The following is a 20,559-nucleotide window of genomic DNA, read 5'->3' on the forward strand; positions in this document are numbered from 1 at the left end:
CAGGCAGAGTCAAATCAAAACACTTCTTGGAGAAAAATCATTAGACTATATGTGCGTGTGTGTGTGTGTGTATATACATAGTTTTTCATTTAACTACAATGATGTAAAAGTTACTATAAAGCATGATTTTTAATGTGTTTTTGCAGTAGAATAAAACAAAATAAACAGCTGTTAGAAAACAAAAAAAGCAGATTAAAAACTAATATTTTGAAGACCTGACCTGATGCATTAGGTACACTTAGGCTTACCTCAGCTTTGTGTGCGGTTGTGGATATCTAGTTTGTGTACATTGAATAAACATATCTGCGTATATCCTACTGTGAAAGGCGTGTTTATTCTGCTCACAATTCAAAGACAATTCTTGAAAAAGAACAAAAAGCCAAGCTGCTGCTTCATTTATCTTAATTTTGGCGTGTTCCTGCTGGCACGTACAGTCTAGTATCCCTGTTGTTTTCCAGGGCAGTTGAGTTACTCTAACTGTGTGGCACTTGTTTCCCAATTGACTTCTGATAGGTAGGCTTTCATCCAGGTTGTAAATTTCTGCCATTCTCATTTTATACAAAAACTGATGAAACCTCTGCTTTACTGAGAATGTATCTTTGTGTCGTCTTTTTTAGAGATTTGGGGATTGTTAAAATGTCGTATTTTAAAACAGTTGTACAGCTGTGTCCCTACCTGGCCTCTTCTAGGAGTGATTTGTTCCCGTTGTGGCCATACTTCTTTAGGAAAACCTTATTCTAGTGTAATTCAGCTGTTTAAGAGCATAGTTATGGGGATTAGGAATTTTTATTTATGATATGATGCAGACAGCCCCCTCCAACGCTGCCCTGCTAAGGAGGGAAGGAATGCAGTGTCTCAAATGTAGATGTTGGCTATAATTCAGTGAGAGTTACTGTATTAAAAAAGTGTACGCCTTCATTTTATTGTTTACAGCCCACTTTTCATCTTAACAACCAGACTTCCCCTTTTCAGATATGAGAGTGTACGGGCTCACTGATTCACCAAACTTTCTCCAAGAAGGAAAGTTAAACAGGACACATATTTTTCAATATTGATTTGGCAAACAGTGGAGGTCTTTACCTGTTTTTTTGTGCTGTCAAATACACAGCCTTGCAGGTGTCTGTATTTCAGAGCTAATCCCCAGGGGCTGTAATGATGTTCTGCTACTGCATTTGAAGTCGCTTTCAGCACGGGGCTGCCGCGACCCCATTTGCTCCACTTGCCCTCACTGAGCACCAATGCTACTGCAACCCCATTGAGCCAGTCCAGGACCTGATCTGCCTGAAATGCATCTTTGCGTGGGGTTTTCAGCCCTGTTGGCTCCTGGACCGGCTCACCAGAGAAGTGCAGGGATGCTAATGGCAGCAGGAGGAAGAAGCGGGGAAACACAGCGGGCTGGATTTGGGTTGACTGAAGCTGATGTAGAGCAACACCTGGAAGGGGGAGAATGAAATAAAAATAAAAGTATCTTTATAAATCATGTGGTTGACGGGTAGCGGGTATTGGGAGACATCTGGGAACGTGAAGGTTATTCAGGTAGTCTGAGAAAAGGGTAAAGCTGAAAATTAACTTTCAGATTTTGTACTAAACCTTGCACTAAAGATGGAAACAATGGGACTTTTTGTTTTTAGGCTAGAAGATTTTACACTTGATGTTTGACAGGTTTGGTAGCATTTCGGTTAAGATTTTGAATTTGTGATTTGTTGTTTCAGGCTGACCCTAATAAGTGTTGTACAATTCTTGGTCACTTGGGGATTTTGATACTTTAAGAAAACTGATGCACTAGTATAAGACTGCATTCATGTAAATCCAGTAATGGTTTTAGAGATGGATTCAAAGCAATTACCTTGTTGCATGGATAAGTTTTGCTTCCATAGTGATCTGTTCACGAACTTGTTGCTTACTGATTGCTTCACAAAAATTAAGATGTTGTTTAGTCTCACCTGCTGGCTGCCTGTATTTAAAGCTAAAAGCATACTCTTGCAGTGTTTGTTTTTCTGTTGGTGTTGCGGGCCAAATTAAACTGCTGTATGACCTGAGACTTCTGTGTGCCTTAAAATTTATGTAAGCTTATTAATGGAGGCCAAGCACTAATAATAAATTTATGTTGCATGTATAGCACAGCAGTTCATCTACTCTGACAACATGACCATGAATAATTTATAAACGTAGTTATCCTGAAATTTGTAGGGGTCATTAGCATTTTAATGAAAAAGATACAGCTGTTGTACTACATCTTCACTTGTTTTTTTCTCCTCCCCCAGCTAAGCGTTTCGATCCATACTGGGAGAGCAGCTGACGGCGTGCGGTAATGTGCTGACTGGCACTATGGGCAGGCGGTACCCGGGGGCTCACTATCGGCCAAGCAGCTCACGTACGTATGCACTTGGTCTAATTTATTTGTCGCTTTATTAATTTTGAAGCCCGCTAAGTTTATAATTTTTTGAAACACTATTTGTAAAAGGATGCTGACACACTCTAATCGATACACGCAGCTCTCCTGTGTGTTTACCCAAATGGTAAGTATATTGATTTATGTTCAAACTGCAAAGGTATTTTTGAGAACTTTGGAAAAAAAAAAAATAGTAAAACAAAAAACCCCCTTACAGTTTGACTTGACCAAGCCTGCTGCCGTGTGCTGTGTTTTGTGTTCAGGGTCTCCAACTTCATTTATTACAGGGTTCAAAAGTTTAGCTGCTATTCCTTCTCGCTCCCATCCCAAGTTTTTAGTAGCGCATACCTTCAAGTTAACAAACAGCTTAAGCCTATCCTAAAGCGTCACAGTGCACTATTGCTTTAATGGCTTATAACTGCAACTAACAGCCCCAGTTTTGACTATTTATGTGTTTGTACACTATTCACATTGCATTTTCTCTGAATTGTATCCTCCTGGATGATAGTACGTTATCTTGTACTGAAGGCTGTCTGCTGTAAAAGTGGGGCTTCCTAGGGGGTCCTTAGCCATCAAGAAGGTGAAACTGATGGTGAGGTCCAGTATGCAGAACTTGACTTTGTGGAGTTTTTCTTAACCCCAAAGCTAAATTCTGGAAAACATGTTTATTCTCTGCTGCAGACTAGTCATAGGTGTCATGGAGGAATATGTTAAAATGGTTCTTTTGACATTTTAGATGGTACTTTTTCAGAGAGTTTGTCTTGGTTATTAACGTTGGGATATTGTCAGTGCTAGAACTGGGGGAAGGAGTGACTGTTACAGCTTTGATACGTCTCTGGCAGTTGTGCCGGATGGCACTGATCTTTTTGAATCACTTGATGATCTAGGAACTGGCCTTCAAGCCTGGCCTCTCCATGTATCCTGCAAGACATGATATCCATGCCCCAGCGCAGGCTCGAAGCTCAGAGCTTTGAAATGATCCTTTGTAATGGTAGGTAGTTGAGTGTTTCCCATTTCTACCTAGACAGAACAAGTAATGGGCGTTAAGTTATTGCCGGAAGAGCCTAGGATGTTTTCCCTGTTGTCTAGTTTAATAGCTGCAGACAGTGAAGAACTGGAATTGTTTGCCGGGGGAAAATGGGGTTCTCCTCTGGGGTTCCTCACAGGCGGTCAAACACTGGACAGGCTTCCTAGCAAGGTGGTTGATGTCCCGTGCCTGTCAGTGTGCAAGAGGCGCTTGGACAAAGCCCTCAATAATATGTTTTAACTTTTAGCCCTAAAGCAGTCAGGCAGTTGGACTGGATGATCCTTGAAAGTTCCTTCCAGCTGAACTGTTCTATTCTGTCATCTGCCAAGTCAGAGATTTGTGTCAGGAACAACTGATGCCAGAGCTACTGTCTGAGGACAGGAATATCAAAACATCTACTTCATGATTGCTTTATTCTTTAGTTTATCCAAGTTTTCCCTTCCCTTAACCTCTCGTGGTCACTAAGCCAGGAAATTTGCTTTCTTTTTTTGGTTTTGCTGCTGTATGATTTGTGCGACTTCCTGGTGCCTAGCATGATAAGGGCTTTGGGCATCCGACAGTAATGGCATTGAAATTGCCCAGTCTTTGGGAAATACATCTCTGATAGTGGATTAGATCCTAGTGAAAGTACTGGCAAAATACGTCATCTTCGTGTAAGTAATGAGTAATTGCAGCATCTCAGTTACTGTATTTCAGGCATCACAGTTGTTGCAAATAAAGGAATCGCTTTACCCTCGTTTTCTGATCTTCATGTTGTACTGTTAAGGACTTGGTGCAGTCTTAAGCCTTTGTCTCTGACTTTTCTTTTGTCTGTCTGTATGTATATAGATAGCCACCTTTCTGTAAGTAAATAAATTCTGTGAGGGGAAGAACTAGGGTGCGTGTGGCCAGTTGTATTGCTCCTTTGGTGGTAAGATGACCTTTCAGCCATTTATGACACTGACTGCTTTGCTGAATTATTTCATAAATTTAGTAAACGTACTGCGTAGTCAGGAAAGGAGCAGAAGGTTTTTTATGCAAGGAAACGTAACAGTTTAAATAGAAAACAGCTTATTTGAAGTCCAGTGCTAGGAAACGTATTTGAAATACAGATGCTGAAGGTATAGAAGAAGCGAGATGTTTAAAATGTAAAATTGGAAGTGGTGAATTTAACAGGTGCCTGCTAGTTTAGACTTTTTAAATGTGTAGTTAAAGAGAAGTGATGTCTCTTGATTACTACTGTGAAGAAAGCAGTCTTGGGTGTTTCCTTGTCTCTACCTAACACTTCTTGTCTTGACTTTGCACTCGACAGGAAGCCTCCCCTGTGTGCTGTTTTGGTGGTTTTTTCTGTGCTTTTCTTATGAAAATTACACACTTAACAATGTGGAAAATCTCCAGCTACTGAGAAGCTAGGTTTTGTAAACAGACTTCTCCTTCATGAATTTCTTGTAAGCTTCATTCATATTTTTATCTTTTCTAATATTTGCTCGTAAAAATGACTTTTCTGCACAGGCTGCAGCAGCCCTCCTGGAAACACAAGAGTTGTGTTGTTTAGGTAGCCTCAAATTTTCTTTCACACCGGCTAAAATTTTGGTTCTGCACACCAGAGCAAAAGGCTTCTGTATGTCTTATACAGCTTTCGGATGTGACGTCTGTGCATATTCTGTCCCTGGAATAATAGTTAATTTGTATTAGTTACTCGTAGTGGTTTGTACAATACTAAAGCTGAAGCGAAGAATTTCTGAGAAATTGGAATTGATTTCAGTGCCATTTTGCTGCCCTGCATGCCCTCAAAGGCTTGGGCAGGGTTCAAATTAGAATTAAATGCACAGCAGTTGTATTTTCTGAGATTGCTGTAAAAACAAAAGCAAGCCCTCATTCTTTCGGAAGACTTGAGAAGCGAGGAAATGCAGGAATTTCTGGGAGCTAGTTTCGGTACTCGCTGACCTTTGGAGTATGCCAGGGCGGAGGCACGGTCCCATGTCGGCACTTGCTGGAAGGGACCTGCTCGCGCCTGCGGCTCCGTCTTCGTCCTTTCCTTCTGCAGAAGACAGCACCACGTCTGCCTCGCGTAAGTCACTCTGAGGAGCTCTTTGATTTGATCTGCAGTTTCCTGTCCTGTATCTTCTGGCCTTTCCAGACCTCCGTGTAAAGAGATCTTAGTGTGAGACTCAGGTATCAGCACTGCTCGGGTCATGCTCAGGAGGCGCAGTTCTCATAAAGTTGCTGACAAGCTGCATAAAATCATTGTATCTTAGATGAGGAAAAGGCAGGAATACAATTCAAGGAGTACAGCTTACAAAGGTACCCAATGGCACATACGTTGCTCTCCCCCCTTAAAGCCTCTCTCGTTTAGGTTCCTACCTTTCTTAGGAAGCTCTGTGGAGTCTTGCGTGACAGCTTCATCAAGGTCCCTTGGGAAATCCTGGCAAAGCCCCAGGACAGGTGCTGGATCCCACAGATAAGAAGTTATGTCTGTAGCACTGACCTCCTTTGCCGGCTGATTTGGAGCCTGTGGAGAAAAACCTTCCTTTACGAACCATGGATGCTTATTGTCACTTCTCTTTATTTCTTACCACAGTTAAATACTTGCAGGTCACTGCAATACACCAGATCCCTGACAGGTCCACTTCTTCTCAACAATAAAACTGGAGAAGAGTTCCCTGAAGCTGAAGGTTTCCCAGTAGCTCTGCTGGACTTCCATGGATGACCACCACCTTATGGGGCTGTGCGTTGTGTGCTTGTCTCCTTTCACGGGAACTTTGATTCCCTCAGTGTAAAAGCACCTCGTGAAGGTCTGTGAGTTGTAGGTGGTGACAGCACACGAGGAAGGAGCAGAGTATTATAGCTAGCACATCGAGACCCTAAGACTCCCTGCTGAAATCCAGGCCAGTAATGCTAGCAGCTTGTTCTTTTCCACTTGTTTGAAGACTTTCACAGCCAAGTTTGTTGAAACTGAACACACTTTTAGCCACACTTTAGAGGAATATAAATGTCAGTAAGTGCCGTTGCTTTTTTTATTATGTTCTCCTTCCACTTTATTATGGATTGATCTGTTTAGTTTATGGGGACCATAAAGAAAATAGGCATGCAGTAAAGCATTGATTTTATTTATAAGCATGCCCTTTTGTTTTATATAAGAGTTCTGTGGGTAAAAGTTTCTCGTTGTAGTACAGCAGCATTCTCAAGGAACTTTACGTGCTTCAGTAGGCCAAAATTAAAGTTATCTCTATATTCTAGTACCGTAATAACACTTAGGGGAGTTACTGTGGGGTATGGCCCTCTTAATCATCTCGCAGCTGTCTGTCAGCTTAAGCAGTACTGCAGCAATTGGTATATAAACTGTTTCCGTGTGGTGAAGTATTTCCTGTTTGTCCCATTAAGGTTTGGTTGAAGACAATACGTAGTTTTACTGGCAAATCTTGAGTCTGGCTGAAATTGTTCCTTGCGTAATGAGCCTTATTTTAGTTTGTCTTTTAATGGAAGGACAAATCACAAACTAAAAATGTGGACGTGATTTCTGGTTTGATGCATCCTCTGCTCTGATGAAATACATCTTACTGCATTACTGGGAACAAGGGCTATGTGGGTAGGATGTATGGGTCCAACTTTAAGACAGTTTTAGCAGATGTGTACATATAATCACCTTGTTTAGGTTAGATACAAAATGTTTCTAATGGAAAAATGGCCTCTTTTTCTGGAACAGAATGAATTTTGTCAGTGTGCAAAATCTGTAGTTCCCTCTCCTTGATAGCTCTGATCATCTCATTTTACAAAACCTGGCAATCAATTTAATTCTCTGTTCTAAGACTTGTACTTTTTTTTGCTCACTTGTCTCAATTTACTGTTTGCAATTTGAAATGATTTGCAAACACCATGAATGAATGAATGAAATTAGGGGGGTTGATTCCTTATATAGAGTCTAAAAATATATACACATTTATTCTTTTTGTCATATAGAGTTGTGGAGAGTTTTCTGAAAGGTTGTCCCACTTATTTAGTTTTCAGATTTACATTTCTAGAGCCCAACTTGACATTAAGCACAATCTTATAGTAACAAGAAAACAGTGCAGGTGTGCCATGCTCTTTCAAATGTATTTTGAGTTATCAGCTATGAGGTAATTGCTGGCTCAGAACTATTACTGCCAGTCTGGGTAATTTGAGGGTAAAAACATTTCTGGATAACCTTATAAGAGCTTAATGTATAACTAGCCATAAATTTATTATATGTAATTCAGAGGGCAACTGAAGTTTGTTGCAGGTGAAATCCTGATTCCAGGCCACCAGGAACTTAATTGTTAAAATATATTCTTTTAAAAAGCGAACCTGAACTCTCTGCGTTTGTGTATATACAGTTAGTTGTTCCTGGAGAAGCTGTTTGTGCTCAGGCATATGCAGTATGTTTTGTAGGCTTTGTGGGAATAGTAAAGTGTTTGCAAACTGCAAACAGCAGGCTCACAGACAAGATGTGTGAGAGGTGGGTAATGATAATCATAATTTTTTTATTTCTTGTTCAGCACAGATGCTGTGCTGGAACTGAGCTCATCCATCACATCTGACAGGGGGTTAGTTAACTTTTTTTTTTTTTTGCTCCTTCTGTTAATAATGTTGTCACCTGTGCTAAATCTTTTCTCTACTTCTGTTGCCTGTGCCTCCTGACCCAAGAGGCTGGTGCTGCTGAGTTGGTGCCGTCACGAACAGGTGGGACGCCGGTGTTGCGGTGGATCCGGCCAGCTGCTTTAACCCTGGTCAGGAATAAATCATCTCTTTAATAGATCTGCTTCCTGGTTTAGGGGTTATCAAATGATCTAAGTTAAATTTATGTGGAGGCTCAAAATTCCCTGGTCTGCATTCAGCCTGAATCAGTCTAAGTCGTTTTATGTGCCAAATCTGTGACCACTGATTCCCTTCTGTTGTTTTATTAAGCACCCAGATAGACTGCCTGTCCTGCATAGCATTTTGGTTGCTTTGGTTTTCATAATTCTGATCAGGTCTGATTACGTATTATTTATCTTCAGAATTAGTAAATGTTTTGGGGAGGCACTTGAGATTGAAGTTGCAGGATTTAGAAGACCAAGTCCTTCTTACTTTGTTGGTCTCTACTGCAGAAACTTTAGTTACTATTTCTGAGCTTGTCTCAGTCTCTGTAAGAGAGAATGAAGTGAATGCTTGCTCCTTAGAGTAAAGCATACATATAAAGTAGGGTTGGTTGGTTGTAATTAACAGCTAGTCTGAGGTATGATCTTTATTTGCAGAGATTGAGTGGTTAATACCTGTAATAATAAAATAAATAAAAGAAACTAAGGCTCAGGAGTTTAATTTACACCATAGGATAAAAAAAAAGGCTGAAGTTTAGTTAATAAATGTCTGAAAATTCATGGATCAGATGGCAGAAGGTCTTAATATCTTTGCTTTCCTGTAGCCAAAAGATAAAACATGCTCCGTCTCCTTGCTGTGACAAGCCTGGTTTTGCCTGCCAGACTTTTCCATTCTGCATAGGGGTGAAAATCTGATTAAGAGAAGAAAATCGAATTTGGAGAAGACTTGGTACCTTGTTTTTCCCCTTAGTAAATGCTGGCGTAATCCCGATGGCGTGTCATGGTTACGCCTTCTGTAAATGGCAGTGCTGCTCTTTGTTCCCCCGTGGGGTCGCTTGGCTGAAGAACACTCCAAGCAGCGTGAGATGACCTGGGGTAGCCTGCAGCACGGCGTTTGTCTTAGTCAAATCTGTACTGCTCATTTACGTGCGTCAAGCTTAATGAAGGTATAAGGAAAGAAGCAATACATTTAGCATATTTCTTGGTTATTTTTTTTTTCTTTGTAGCTGCTAGAATTTGTTTTGTGAGATATTTTGTACCTTGCTTCTTGCTCGCTGAGGAATTGGACTGGAAGGATGGGAAGGAGGAAGGAAAAAATGGCACAAGAGAGGGTGTGCTCCACTGAAGCGCCAGAACTCCTTGCAGGACCTTAAGTTGTCTTTTCCATAAAAGCCTTATGGAAAGGCAGATCAACATTATGGATTTCCATTCATAATCAGGAGAACACAACCCTGCTGCTGGGCTGTTGCAGTCAGTTGGCAGCGTGGTCAGCTCTAAAGGGAGAAATGTAATTTTGTGGCAGCAGAGGCTGGCAGGCGGCTGCTTGGGGAAACGGGAGCCAGGAAGGAAAGCTGGTCGCTGGATGGTGGTTTCAGTGGGGCTACGTGGGCAGAAGCGGCTGGAAATGGGAGAAGCTGCATTATTAGCAAGCAGGTTGGGGAGGTGATTTTGTTGTGGTGTGAGGGCAGAGTCACGGTGGGTGGAGAAGGTGGTGGCGATGCCCTGCTTGAGCTTGACTAAGTGGTCTCGAGAGATCCCTCTAATCCTCAGCAGCTCAGAGATTCATGTGGAGGAGTCTGCAGATGAGTGTGAGGGCACACGTGCAAGCTGCTTGCAACCCTGCTCCTTTCCCGCTCTTGTGTTCCCAAAACTGCTCCGCGCCCTTTCAGAGTGCGGGGCTTAGCTTGCTTTGCTGGCTTTGCTGAGCTTTCTCCCTCCGGCTTCCAGGCTTGGTCCAGCAGAGATGTCACTGCTGGAGGGAGCCGTGGGAAGAAGGCCACTGGCTGTAGGAACACCCGTGGTTGCTGTCGTTTACCACAGCACTTCATCCAAGCCTTTTTCCCTCTCCTTTTTCCCTTCTGAAAGCGTTTAATATCCCCTGGAATTTGTGTAGGTACATGGGCTAAAAGGAGCACTTGATTTGAGATCTTCTGGTCTCCATTCTGATTTCAGCTGCGTTAATGTAAGTCTAGACTTCATTAGGAGGCTTTCAGCTGAAGTCTGTTTATTACCATTTAGCTGGTTCTAATTGAAGAAAAATGGAGATGTGAGAAGACTGTGCTAGGATACTTAATTATGAATTAATGCTTTAACATTGCCATTTACCCTTTGAAGCTGGGGGATTAGCTAGTGCCAAGCTGGAACCATTTTCTCCACCTGCTTAGGCTTTAATGAGGTGAAGTCTGCAGGACCTGTGGGCGTAGCCCCACAGCTTGATTTTGTCATTAAACATTTTGTCATCAGCAGACAGCCTTGCAGAAAGGAAATCTACTTTATGAAGAGGTTTGTATTATTTCTTTCCTACATTCCCTCGACACAACAGCAGCAGTACTCATAGGTGCACAGAAATGCCTTGGCTTCCAGCGTATGCATCACTTGCATCCAGACCAGAGACTACAGCAGAAGTGGCTTACCTCCAAAAAGATGGCCATGAAAGGCACCTGTACAGGAGGCAGCTGTCTAGTTTTTTTTGTGATTCCCTCCAGTTGGATCTGCCCTGCGGGCTATACTTACTGGTTTCATATGCTGGATCTCATTCTGCAAATTGTTCATGTGAATATGCCTTACTGCTGTTCTGCTGGTTGTTTTTTTTTTGTTTGTTTGTTTTTTAACCAATGCTGGTGTAGCTTCCTCAGTAAGTTATGGTAGAGTAATTGGCAAAAAAAAAAAATTGCTAATCTGATGATGTTTTCTGCTCTTAATAAAACATGCATTAAGAAAAATTATGTCTGTGTTAGTTTTAATTGTTCTCGGTGGTTGTAGACCAGTGTCTCCCATACTTTGATTATCTAATAGCTTTGAAAGCTCAGTAGATCATCACTGTTATTATTATCAGGGTTTGTTTAGAATACTTAAATACTTATTTTGTGTTTTCCTTTGGTTTTAATTCTTACATGATCCCTCTTTTCAGATTTCAAATTATAATCTATTTCCTGATGCATTGCTGACGCCCCGTGAGCCATGTCAGAAGTACTTCAAGGTCAGATGCCCTTTAAAAGATTCTGCTATGCAAATATATGAAACTTGCCTTTTCTTCTTCTTCCCAGGCCCATTTTTCGCTTTCATTCTGCACTTAAAAATGAAAAAGAGCAAGGACTGTCATTTCTTTTTAACAGTGCCTTTTCGAATAAATTCTGCTCAGCTTTTAAAAAACTATTCCTATAGATTATAAGATGCAAAAAACTCTTATTTCAGTTAAAGGTAAATCAGTCATGTACTAATGTTGTTTCTGTTTGTAATGACATTTTCTCTCTCCTCCTTCCAGCTCTGCAGGGTTTATGACATGATTGAGAAACATCAATAAAAGCCATTCAAGTAATAGTGTTATTTATATTATTATGATGCTTAGAAAATTGGGGCTTTTTCCTGTTCAGCACATTATGCTGGTGAAAGTGTATTAATCTATATCTATAGCTATGTTTGTATATATCAGACGTATGCAGCTGAGACTGATTTCTTTTTAATAGTAAGCAAACTAGAATCATTAATGAATTGCTACGACTGATCCTCTACCTACTTCAGTGCTGTCTTAAAGCACCTAAATTTTGCTAATATCCTTGTTATTCTCAGTTTTTTGCCAGGGTCCAATATTTTTCTTCTAAACGAGTAAAACCAGGGTATCGTAAGTTAGTGCTGTTGATCTGCTCTAGCTACGGTATGCATCAGCTCAGTAATTCTTGGTCTGCTTGTCCATTTTTGTTGGCTTTTTAGCTTAAAGAAAGTGATGATAGTTGTTGCTGCTTGGGTCATTGGGGTGCAGTTTGTACATCTGTAAAATGGAGTGCTTTTTACATCTGTCATGACCATCTCTGGACAAATTGCAAGCAGCCACTAGCCTGGCAGACTTCTCCTGAGAAGTCAGTTTCCACGCCCAGATGCCTTAGGGCCCACCGAACAGCCAATGTTACAGGACTGATAGGAGGCTCTTACTCCGCTTAAGGCATGTACTGACACTTGGATGTTTGGTTTCGATCAAGACATAAAGCAGAGCTCTCCATAGGAAGAAATGACCATCAGCCACCACAAAAAATTAGAAATAGTAATACACGTTTCAGAAGTAAGCAGAGAGGTGAAGCCTGTTTACAAGGAAGCACAGGTGCTCTGGCAAGTGTGGAAGTCTAGGGCTGAGCTCTGCTCCTCTCCAAGCTCTGAGCAAAGGCAATGAAGGTGCAGATAGCAGATCTCAGGCGGGGATACTCTGATTCAGCACAGACGCTATGCAGCAATTTTGTAGAAAGCCCTAGCTGGGAGCTGCTTTTTGTTTCTGTTGTTTGCTTCACCTCATGTAGAAGCAGAAGCACAGGAAGAAATTGCGTTCCCTTGAAGTTTTTAAATAGAAAGTTGGGATGGGCTTCCATTGGGAATAAAGGTGTGTTTTGAGCGTCGTGGTGTCTTGTATAAAGGAGGAGGGACACGCTACCTTTCTTTTTCCTTAAGCTGTTCTGCCATGCAATTTAGGCTTTCTTCTGTGTATTTAAGCATTTCCTTGCATTCAAATGTTTTCCAGCCCTTCACCTAGTCCTGGGCTGGTAACAACTTCTGACCTTGAGACCCAAAACTTGTCCTTTGCCATTTGTTTTTCTTCTTTTTTTTCCACCTCTGTTGTTGCTTCTCTTCTTCCCACCTTTATTTCTGATTGAGAGAGGATGGTGCTGGCTGGGCCTCTTGCGGAGCCTGGCCGGGCTCACAAGGTGACGGCCAGCAAGAGGACAGGATGCTCCTCTCCGTGTGCACGTCCCAGTGCTGCTTATTTGCACGGCCTCAGGAGGGGAGGTGGTACCTAATGAAAGGTTCCCACTGACATTTTCCTGCATACAGTCATGCTATGAGCAGCCCAATTCAGTGCCCAGCTCATCGACATGGCAGGGTGTCACGTGGAGCCTCTGGAGGCTTTGCTTCAGTCGTCGATCCACGTGCCAGTGTTTGTCATAAATCAACCGGGCAGCTTCATCAAGTAGATTAGCAGAAGATAGTGCATCTTGCTTCTGCGTCTCTGTGGGCTTATTCTTACAGTATTTTTGATCTGTGAAATTCCAGCTGCAGGATGTTGGCTAAAGATAATCTGGCAGGCAGATACTTAAGCTTTATCTGGGAAGATTATTACTTTTTTTTTTTTTAAGAAACTTGTGGTAGAAAATAGTGGCAAACACGGTATGCAGCAACTCAACAGATGACAAGAATAAATTTCGGTCTTGTTTCAGATTGTGGCAGTTGTATTTATTGATGAAAAAATGAATGCTTCTTTTAATTTCCTGAAATGTAGAGTAAAACTTAATCTAGTGAAATCCGCAGGTACCGTGCAATTCCACACACTGCAAAGGTCAGGCAATGGATGAAAATTACTCTGCTCTGTACATTTATTTTTATATGCAGCTTCCAAATTGTCAGACTTGAACTGATGCAGAAAAAAATATAAAGCAGTCAGTCTATAAACAGGTTTTTTTAATGTTTTTAGATTAAAATGTGCTTTGGTAAAATTAAGTTGGATCAGGTGTGACCTTGCTTGCACTGGACTTCATTGTTTTTAGGCAAGATTCAGGAAGCAACATTTGTTATGTGTTTATGGGATGTACACTTGAAAATCGCTTTAAATTACATGATGATTGCCTTTTACAAGTCTTCCATGACTAAAACTGGAATTATCGATAGGATGTTTGTTACCTGTTACGTAAAGTGACACACAGGCTGGTGCACAGTGTGCGCAGGGTTTTCCATCTCCTGAAGAATTTGCAGTTGGTCTAGGCTGATAGAGAGGTATTTGAGGAAATATCAGAAGTGAAAACTTGTAAAATTCAGTTTAAATTCTGTTTTGAACAAGCTTTAGAAGTTATTCTAGGTGAGTGATTCAAAGAAGAAAAGATTAAATTTGGTCTGCTTGGTTTTAAATGGAGTGGAGCGATGGTTGGGAGCACGTAGCTTTGAAAGCCCATGAAAGGGAAGGCAACTGTGCCTTCAGTTATTAACACCTTGAAGTGCTCCTTTTCACTGTGTGTTTACGTAGATATTTGTTTAAAACCAGTATGTTTAATCTCTTGTAAATCTATACAGCACTCTGATCCATCCTGTATCAAACATACAGGGATGCAGCACAGCTCGGCTGGAATTCTCTCTCGTCAGCTAGCTCAACTTGTAACTTTTCATTCCTGGATAAGCCCCAAACATGTTCCCATGTGCAGTGTGAGCAGTCGGTGATAGCTGAGAGTTGGTACCAACAGAAAGGGTGTTTCGTGCGGTGGCAGATGGGAGCCATTTATTAATCGGCCTCTTCTTTGGTTGCCAGGTGTCAGACAACCGTGACCACCGCAGTGTGCAAGCTGAGGTGCTCAAGGGGTGTTTGTGCAGATTAGTGGGAGCCGTGAACAGGCAGCAGAGAAACATGTGATATTTCTTTAAAAAAAATCATTTCTTCATAGTCTAAAAATTTGTTCCCTCAAGAAACTTTGAATTTTTCAGAATGTGAGCTGTACCCTGGCTAATTAAAATCAGAAACTTGTCCACAAGTAGAAAAAAAGTCTGTTTTTATTTAACTGTGAAATGTGTACTCTCTCTTAGGATGTACATTGCATCCTTAACCTTGAAGTTTGTGAGCTGTAGAAATAGTGACCTGTCGTTATCTTTGGAGTAGTCTTTTTTTTTTTTTTTTTAAGTGGATTGAACTAGAGCAGGACATTATCGAGTGATTTTTGATAACCATCTCCCCCCCCTCCCAGAAACTGAATACAGCTTTGTGTAGTGCGGTGCTGTGTCTAGCAAAGCATCCAGGTTGCTTCCTCTTCTTTTTGTCTTCCATGGCTCTCCTCTCTGCTCTCTGACCCTCATCCCTCCTTCCCGCAAAAAGAAAAAGAAAAGAAAGAAATGGCAGAGAAATTTCCGATGTGAAGAGGCAGGAGCAGGCTGGCCAGCCAGGCTGACAGCAGTAATTGAGAAAGGAGCAACATCTGCCTGCAATCTGTGTACGAGTTTCTCAAATTTTCTGCTTCCTAGTGACAAGCCGTAAAGGGGTCCTTACCCTGTTCCTCCTCTGAGGTGGTAGTGGTGCAATACTAAAATAAAACGACAGCGTGGGCAGCGTCTGGACTCCGAGGCGTTTGTTATGGGCTCCCCTCCTGTCCCCTGCAGTCCCCTTGGACCACAGAAGCTCCAACATAAAAAAAAAAAAAAAAAAAAAATCTACATCCGTTGTATAGGGTCAAGCTCTCTGCTTGTTTCCCAGCTTCACAGTCCTGATCTCTCTCTATTTTTCTGCCTCTGTTTTTCCTTATTAAATAAGCAAAGCTTTTGTCTATTCTCTTACCCACTTAGGTTGTGGTAATTTTCCTACTGTAAAGCGATTATATAAAGTGCCGCATCCCTTCACCAGAAGCCCTGGCAAAATAACATATAACAAACGTATTTCATGGCTGCTTCTTTTTGCTCTTGCAGTCGATTCCAGTGTGGACGCGCTGGCGGTGTTTATGGCAAGCAGCAGCGCGCCGGACGCTGTGAATCGCAATAACCCCGCCACCCCGCCGAACACCCTCAACCTGCGCTCCTCTCACAATGAGCTTCTGAACGCGGAGATCAGGCACACCGAGAGCAAGAACAGCACTCCCCCCAAATGCAGGAAAAAATACGCCCTGACTAACATTCAGACGGCCATGGGCCTTTCCGACCCAGCAGCGCAGCCCCTTCTGGGGAGCAGCTCTGCCAACATAAAGCTGGTGAAGAATGGAGAAAACCAGCTGCGGAAAGCCGCGGAGCAGGGACAGCAGGATCCCAACAAAAACCTCAGTACCACGGCAGGCATGAACGTAACTTCTGAGAAGTTTGAAGGTAAAGAGCCAATCCCGCAGGATTCCTCCGGCTGTGAAATATTACCCTTGCAGCCCAGGAGGACCAAGAGCTTCCTGAATTACTATGCAGACCTGGAGACGTCCACTAGAGAGCTAGAGCAGAGTTTTGTCGCTGTGGAGGATAAATCTGCACAAAGCAACAGCCAGGCTTCTACCATTATTGTCAATGGGGAAGCCCTGCCCCGGAAACAAAACAAGCAGTCCAGCCCAGAGGATGGCCAAGCTGCCATGGTGTCTTCGAGCCCCGAGACTAAGAAAGACCACCCGAAAACGGGGGCCAAGACGGACTGTGCGCTCCACAGGATTCAAAACCTGGCTCCGAGCGATGAGGACTCCAGCTGGACCACGCTGTCCCAGGACAGCGCTTCGCCGAGCTCACCCGACGAGACAGGTAGGCGAGCAAAAGCTGCTTGTAGTTTTGGAAACGTGTTGCTGAGTCTTCTCAGCTGGTGGCTGGAAGGAGTGGGGCGACTCAGCACTGCTTTTACTGGGGGAGTGGTTGAAACACAAATGCTGGGCCACCATACAGCTCCCCATCCTTTTGGGAAGGCGTGGCAGCCTCCTGTTTGGTGCTAGTGGCTTGCCTTTTGCTTTAGGAAGGGCACCGTCAGATGCTGTAGGCAGGGGCCTGAAAATGAAGAGGCCTTAATTTTCACAGTAATTCCAAACTGCTTCGACGCTGTCAGTAATACGTGAACTCACCACTGCTAGTTTGTAAGTGGTGTTTTGCTTGGTGGGTAGGTGTTATGAGATGTACCTAATTGTCTGGAGATGCCTGGTAATTAGTAGGCATCATTGCCTTATATTTGCCTACAGATGGCAAGCAGAAACATTTCTGAGTAAGAACTGTTGCTTTTGAGCAAGGATTTTCAGGTTCAGAGATTTTAGTTTTCTAACTCAACTCTGTGAGCATCCCCACTCCACTCCCAGTCACTTGATATACTTTTATATCATTTAACTTGGGTCATTTAACTAATGTGTTTGGGTTTTTTCACGCAGCAGTTCCATGCAGTAATTCAGCAGCTGAAATTGTGGCGTGTCATTTTTTGAAAGCCTGGGCTCATTAATTATTTGAGCAGTAATGGTGACTTCTGCATGGGCTTTGTTGTGATTTACAACACATCCGTATTATTTTTAAACTGCGGAGATCTCATTTATTCTGGTTCATGGACTTTGTATGTAGACTTGGATCTAAAAAAAGATACGACCCTCAAAATGGGGGCAGGCGGTGCGATTCTCAAGGTGATGTGTGGCTAAACAAATTTGTCGCATGTTGTTTGTATTTTAAGTGATTTCATTTATTACAGTATAGAGGTGCTGTACTGTTTGGAGGTTGCAGTCATCCAAATTCACAGCTTTATTACGTGCCTGTAGCATTTGTGGCAGTCTCAGTTGTGTGTGTGATTATAACAGTAGTGAGTTGGCTTTTTAGTGTGGTTTTTTTCTACGCACAGCAAGAAGTCCCCACCCACTGTGTGACATACAATGGATCCTCTGATCTTTTTTGATGTGTAACAAACCTTTTGCTGTTCAGAGAACTTTTGTGCAGCCGTCTCTTCACGTGCACAATGAAATTGTTCTCAGTTTTCTGAGATTGCTGCTCGTGTGTCCCGAGCAATAATACGGATTCAATGTGTGTGGCAGCACTGATAACATTTGCTGGAGAACACATCAATAGGAGGTTTTTAGATAACAACGCTGAGTGTGTTAGCTCTGTCTTTGTACTTGCCGCAGGCTCGGGGGCAGAAATGTGGGTAGAAAATTTACATTCAGTGAAAACTAAATGAGAATAATTCCAAGTAACTTAATTAAATAAGGGTCACCCAGGATGAGCTAGTGTAAGTTTTGTCTCTCTTTCTGTTAATTAACGTGTTTAATTTTTTTCTTTAAAGCTGTGTATTGCCCCTGTGTGACGTCCAGGCTCTTTCAGCACTCAGAAAAGAGGATTCTCTGGGCTATGTTTGGGGGCTGGCAGTTTTGCTCACACTTGATAGGATGGGTACCACCAGGGCTCCTCTCTGCCACGACACCTGGGCAAGAGGAGTGCATTGCATGTGGTCCTCCAACCCTTGTGCTCATGCCTCCGTAATTAACGGCAGCGACCAAAGGGAGAAGGGCATCCAGAAGAAAAATCTGCAAAAGCAGACAGTTTTAGTTATACGGCTTCTGGGAAGGAAAAAAAAAAAAAAAGATGCAGTTTCAAGAACAGTTAATCCATTAAATAGCGATAGCAGATGCCTGGAGAATTATTAATGTCCAAGCCAGAGATACCGGGTACGTTAGAGTACTTGGTTGAAAATTGCAATATACTGCTTTCAGGTCTTTTGAATCGTTTTGGCCTTCTCATCTCTCTCATGCAACTCCTTCAAATTTGGGATAACTGAATGTTTGGCGGTTTTCTTGTTTTGTTTCCTTTTACTTGTTTTTGGAGGTATGGAATTCAACAACCCTGAAGAATTTACTCTCAAGTTTACTTGCGTGCGCTAGGGATGCATCGCGGCTTAGGCAAAGTCCTCCTGAGCTCTCCCTACGGCAGGAGGCTCGCATCTGTGGTCTCGTGAAAAGGTGTCTTCAGGAGACTTGCCTCTTCTTCTGAGTGAGGAGGCAAAAATAACACAGCCCAAGTTAAGGAAGCAAAACAGCTTCTGGTCAACAACTGGCTGGATACTAAACAGACATCAACGTGGTTGATTAGTAATATTGTTAAACAAAGTTAATGGAGCCAATTAATGACAGGGGCGCCGAACACCACAAGCACAGTACGGTACGCTGTTAGAGTTGCGGCTTGAGGACGCTCCTTTCTCTTTCAAAGAAATTGTCCGTACCCACAGCTTGACAAGAAGAGGATTGACTTCAGCTTTCAGAGATTTTGATGAGGTCTTACAGTTTTCTAACCTGCTTACTGAGATTCGGTGCTTCAAAAAAGAAAGTGTCCAGCCTGATTTGAGAAGCAGAAAAGAGCTGTAGACGACAAACCAATACTTTGCCAGAGGTGCTTAGCACGAGTCAGGCCCGAATGGGTTTCATGCAGCCTTTCCCGGGGCTGATTGACGCCCAGCGCTGCACGTCGTCCTCCCCAGGCAGGTGAGCTTTCCCCCGCTGCCCTCAGCCACCACATCTTCCCTGGGACCTGCGCGTATCCAGCTGCCCCTGCCGTGGCTTGGAGAACGCGGTGTGGATGACCAACAATTGGCTCCGGCTGCCTGCCGAGCTGCAGGTGGCACGGAGCGGTTCGGAAATCACGGGGAGTGCTTCCCCCCGGTCTCCAGAAAATGTATGCAGTCTGGTTGTCAAAGGAAACACAGCTGGTGTGATTACACCATCTACCTATTCTTTTTCTTCCTTTATGAATTCGTAAGCCATGCACCAGTTTCACCTGCGTATCGTTCCTAAGCGTGGCTCAATCAGCAGGAGTCAAGAGCACGCCCTGGTGCCCAGACGTGGGGAAGGATGAGGCTGGTGGTAGCGCTGTTTTCTGTTTACGGCTTGTTTTTTTGGGGATGAAGCTTACCAGAAAAACTGTACAAGGCGTTTCTTAACCTTCCAATCACCTAAAAAATAGTTTCAGTGGAAAACTATCTTTCCTTGTCAAAGCGCAGCTCTCTATTTAATAATGAGAGTGAAAATTCTCGGGGTGGGGTAGTGGGGGGAAGAAATCATTTCTGTTTGCCCCAAAGCCAAGAAAAATACTGGAATTTGATTTTGCTTCCTGTTTCATCATCATTTGAACCTTCCTGAAAATGGGGGAGGAGAATAAGAACCCCTGATCCATGAGGAGGAAGGCCCCTGGGGTCTGTACAGCTACAGCTTTATTTTATTTTTATTTTTTTCTGAGGCTGAGCAGGGACAGCAGCCTCCCCCCCTGCTCCCCAGCTTCTCAGCTTTTGGCTCACGCAGTGTGCTGTTTCTCCCTGCATGAAAATATCAATCAAAGGGGAGTCAAAAGTGCAATTTTCCTCCTTTCGGGTAGCGCTGCTGCTGTATGTGAGTGCCATACACCGAGCGCCTGCCTGCTGCTGCTCTCTCAGCAAATGCAGGATGTCAGCTTAATAGCTGGTTACAAATAAACAAGTTCAGCCCCGTGCAGAAATGACAGCAATGAGACTGGCCCTTGGGGATTGGGAGTTTGAATCTTGTAAATAGAGCCTGCTATTCTGAAATAATAGTGCGTCTGGCTGGAATAGCCCTCTAATACAATAAAAATTGCAGCAAATCATGAACTAGTCAGAAAGATTTATACCAATGGTCGGTTCTGCCCCTGATTTTAACCAGCGTCTTTGACAAAATTAAAATGAATGTCCTTTAAAAGCTCCCGTTTTCCTTTGCAGTACCTATCTGATACAGACAACAAGTATGTTATTTACTACAGAACATGTTTTCTCTGTTCCTGAGTGTGGAAAAAGATTTATGGTAGTGGAAATGCAGTCAATTACGCTTGGGCTAAACCCAAGTCCTGTAACGCCGGGGACAGAATATACTATCACCTAAACAGTTGTAGGATTCCAAGCAACC

General features: G+C 42.8%; 1 protein-coding gene across 24 annotated transcripts in view; it reads left to right on the forward strand.

The window, feature by feature from the left end:
* Positions 1-20,559, forward strand: part of APBB2 (amyloid beta precursor protein binding family B member 2) — a 170,916-nt gene that overhangs the window by 64,035 nt on the left and 86,322 nt on the right. For 20 of the 24 annotated variants that reach the window (XM_035555365.2, XM_035555219.2, XM_035555247.2 and 17 more), the window contains 2 exons: positions 2,265-2,374; positions 15,638-16,438. In XM_035555365.2, the coding sequence (XP_035411258.1) occupies positions 2,329-2,374; positions 15,638-16,438 (847 nt within the window). In that variant the 5' untranslated portion in view covers positions 2,265-2,328. Of the gene's footprint in view, positions 1-2,264; positions 2,375-11,126; positions 11,196-15,637; positions 16,439-20,559 lie in introns of all 24 variants that reach the window. The other 4 variants (XM_035555261.2, XM_035555283.2, XM_035555446.2 and 1 more) reach the window with 1 other exon arrangement.

Source organism: Cygnus atratus, chromosome 4 (assembly GCF_013377495.2).
Source record: "Cygnus atratus isolate AKBS03 ecotype Queensland, Australia chromosome 4, CAtr_DNAZoo_HiC_assembly, whole genome shotgun sequence".
NCBI lineage: Eukaryota > Metazoa > Chordata > Aves > Anseriformes > Anatidae > Cygnus > Cygnus atratus.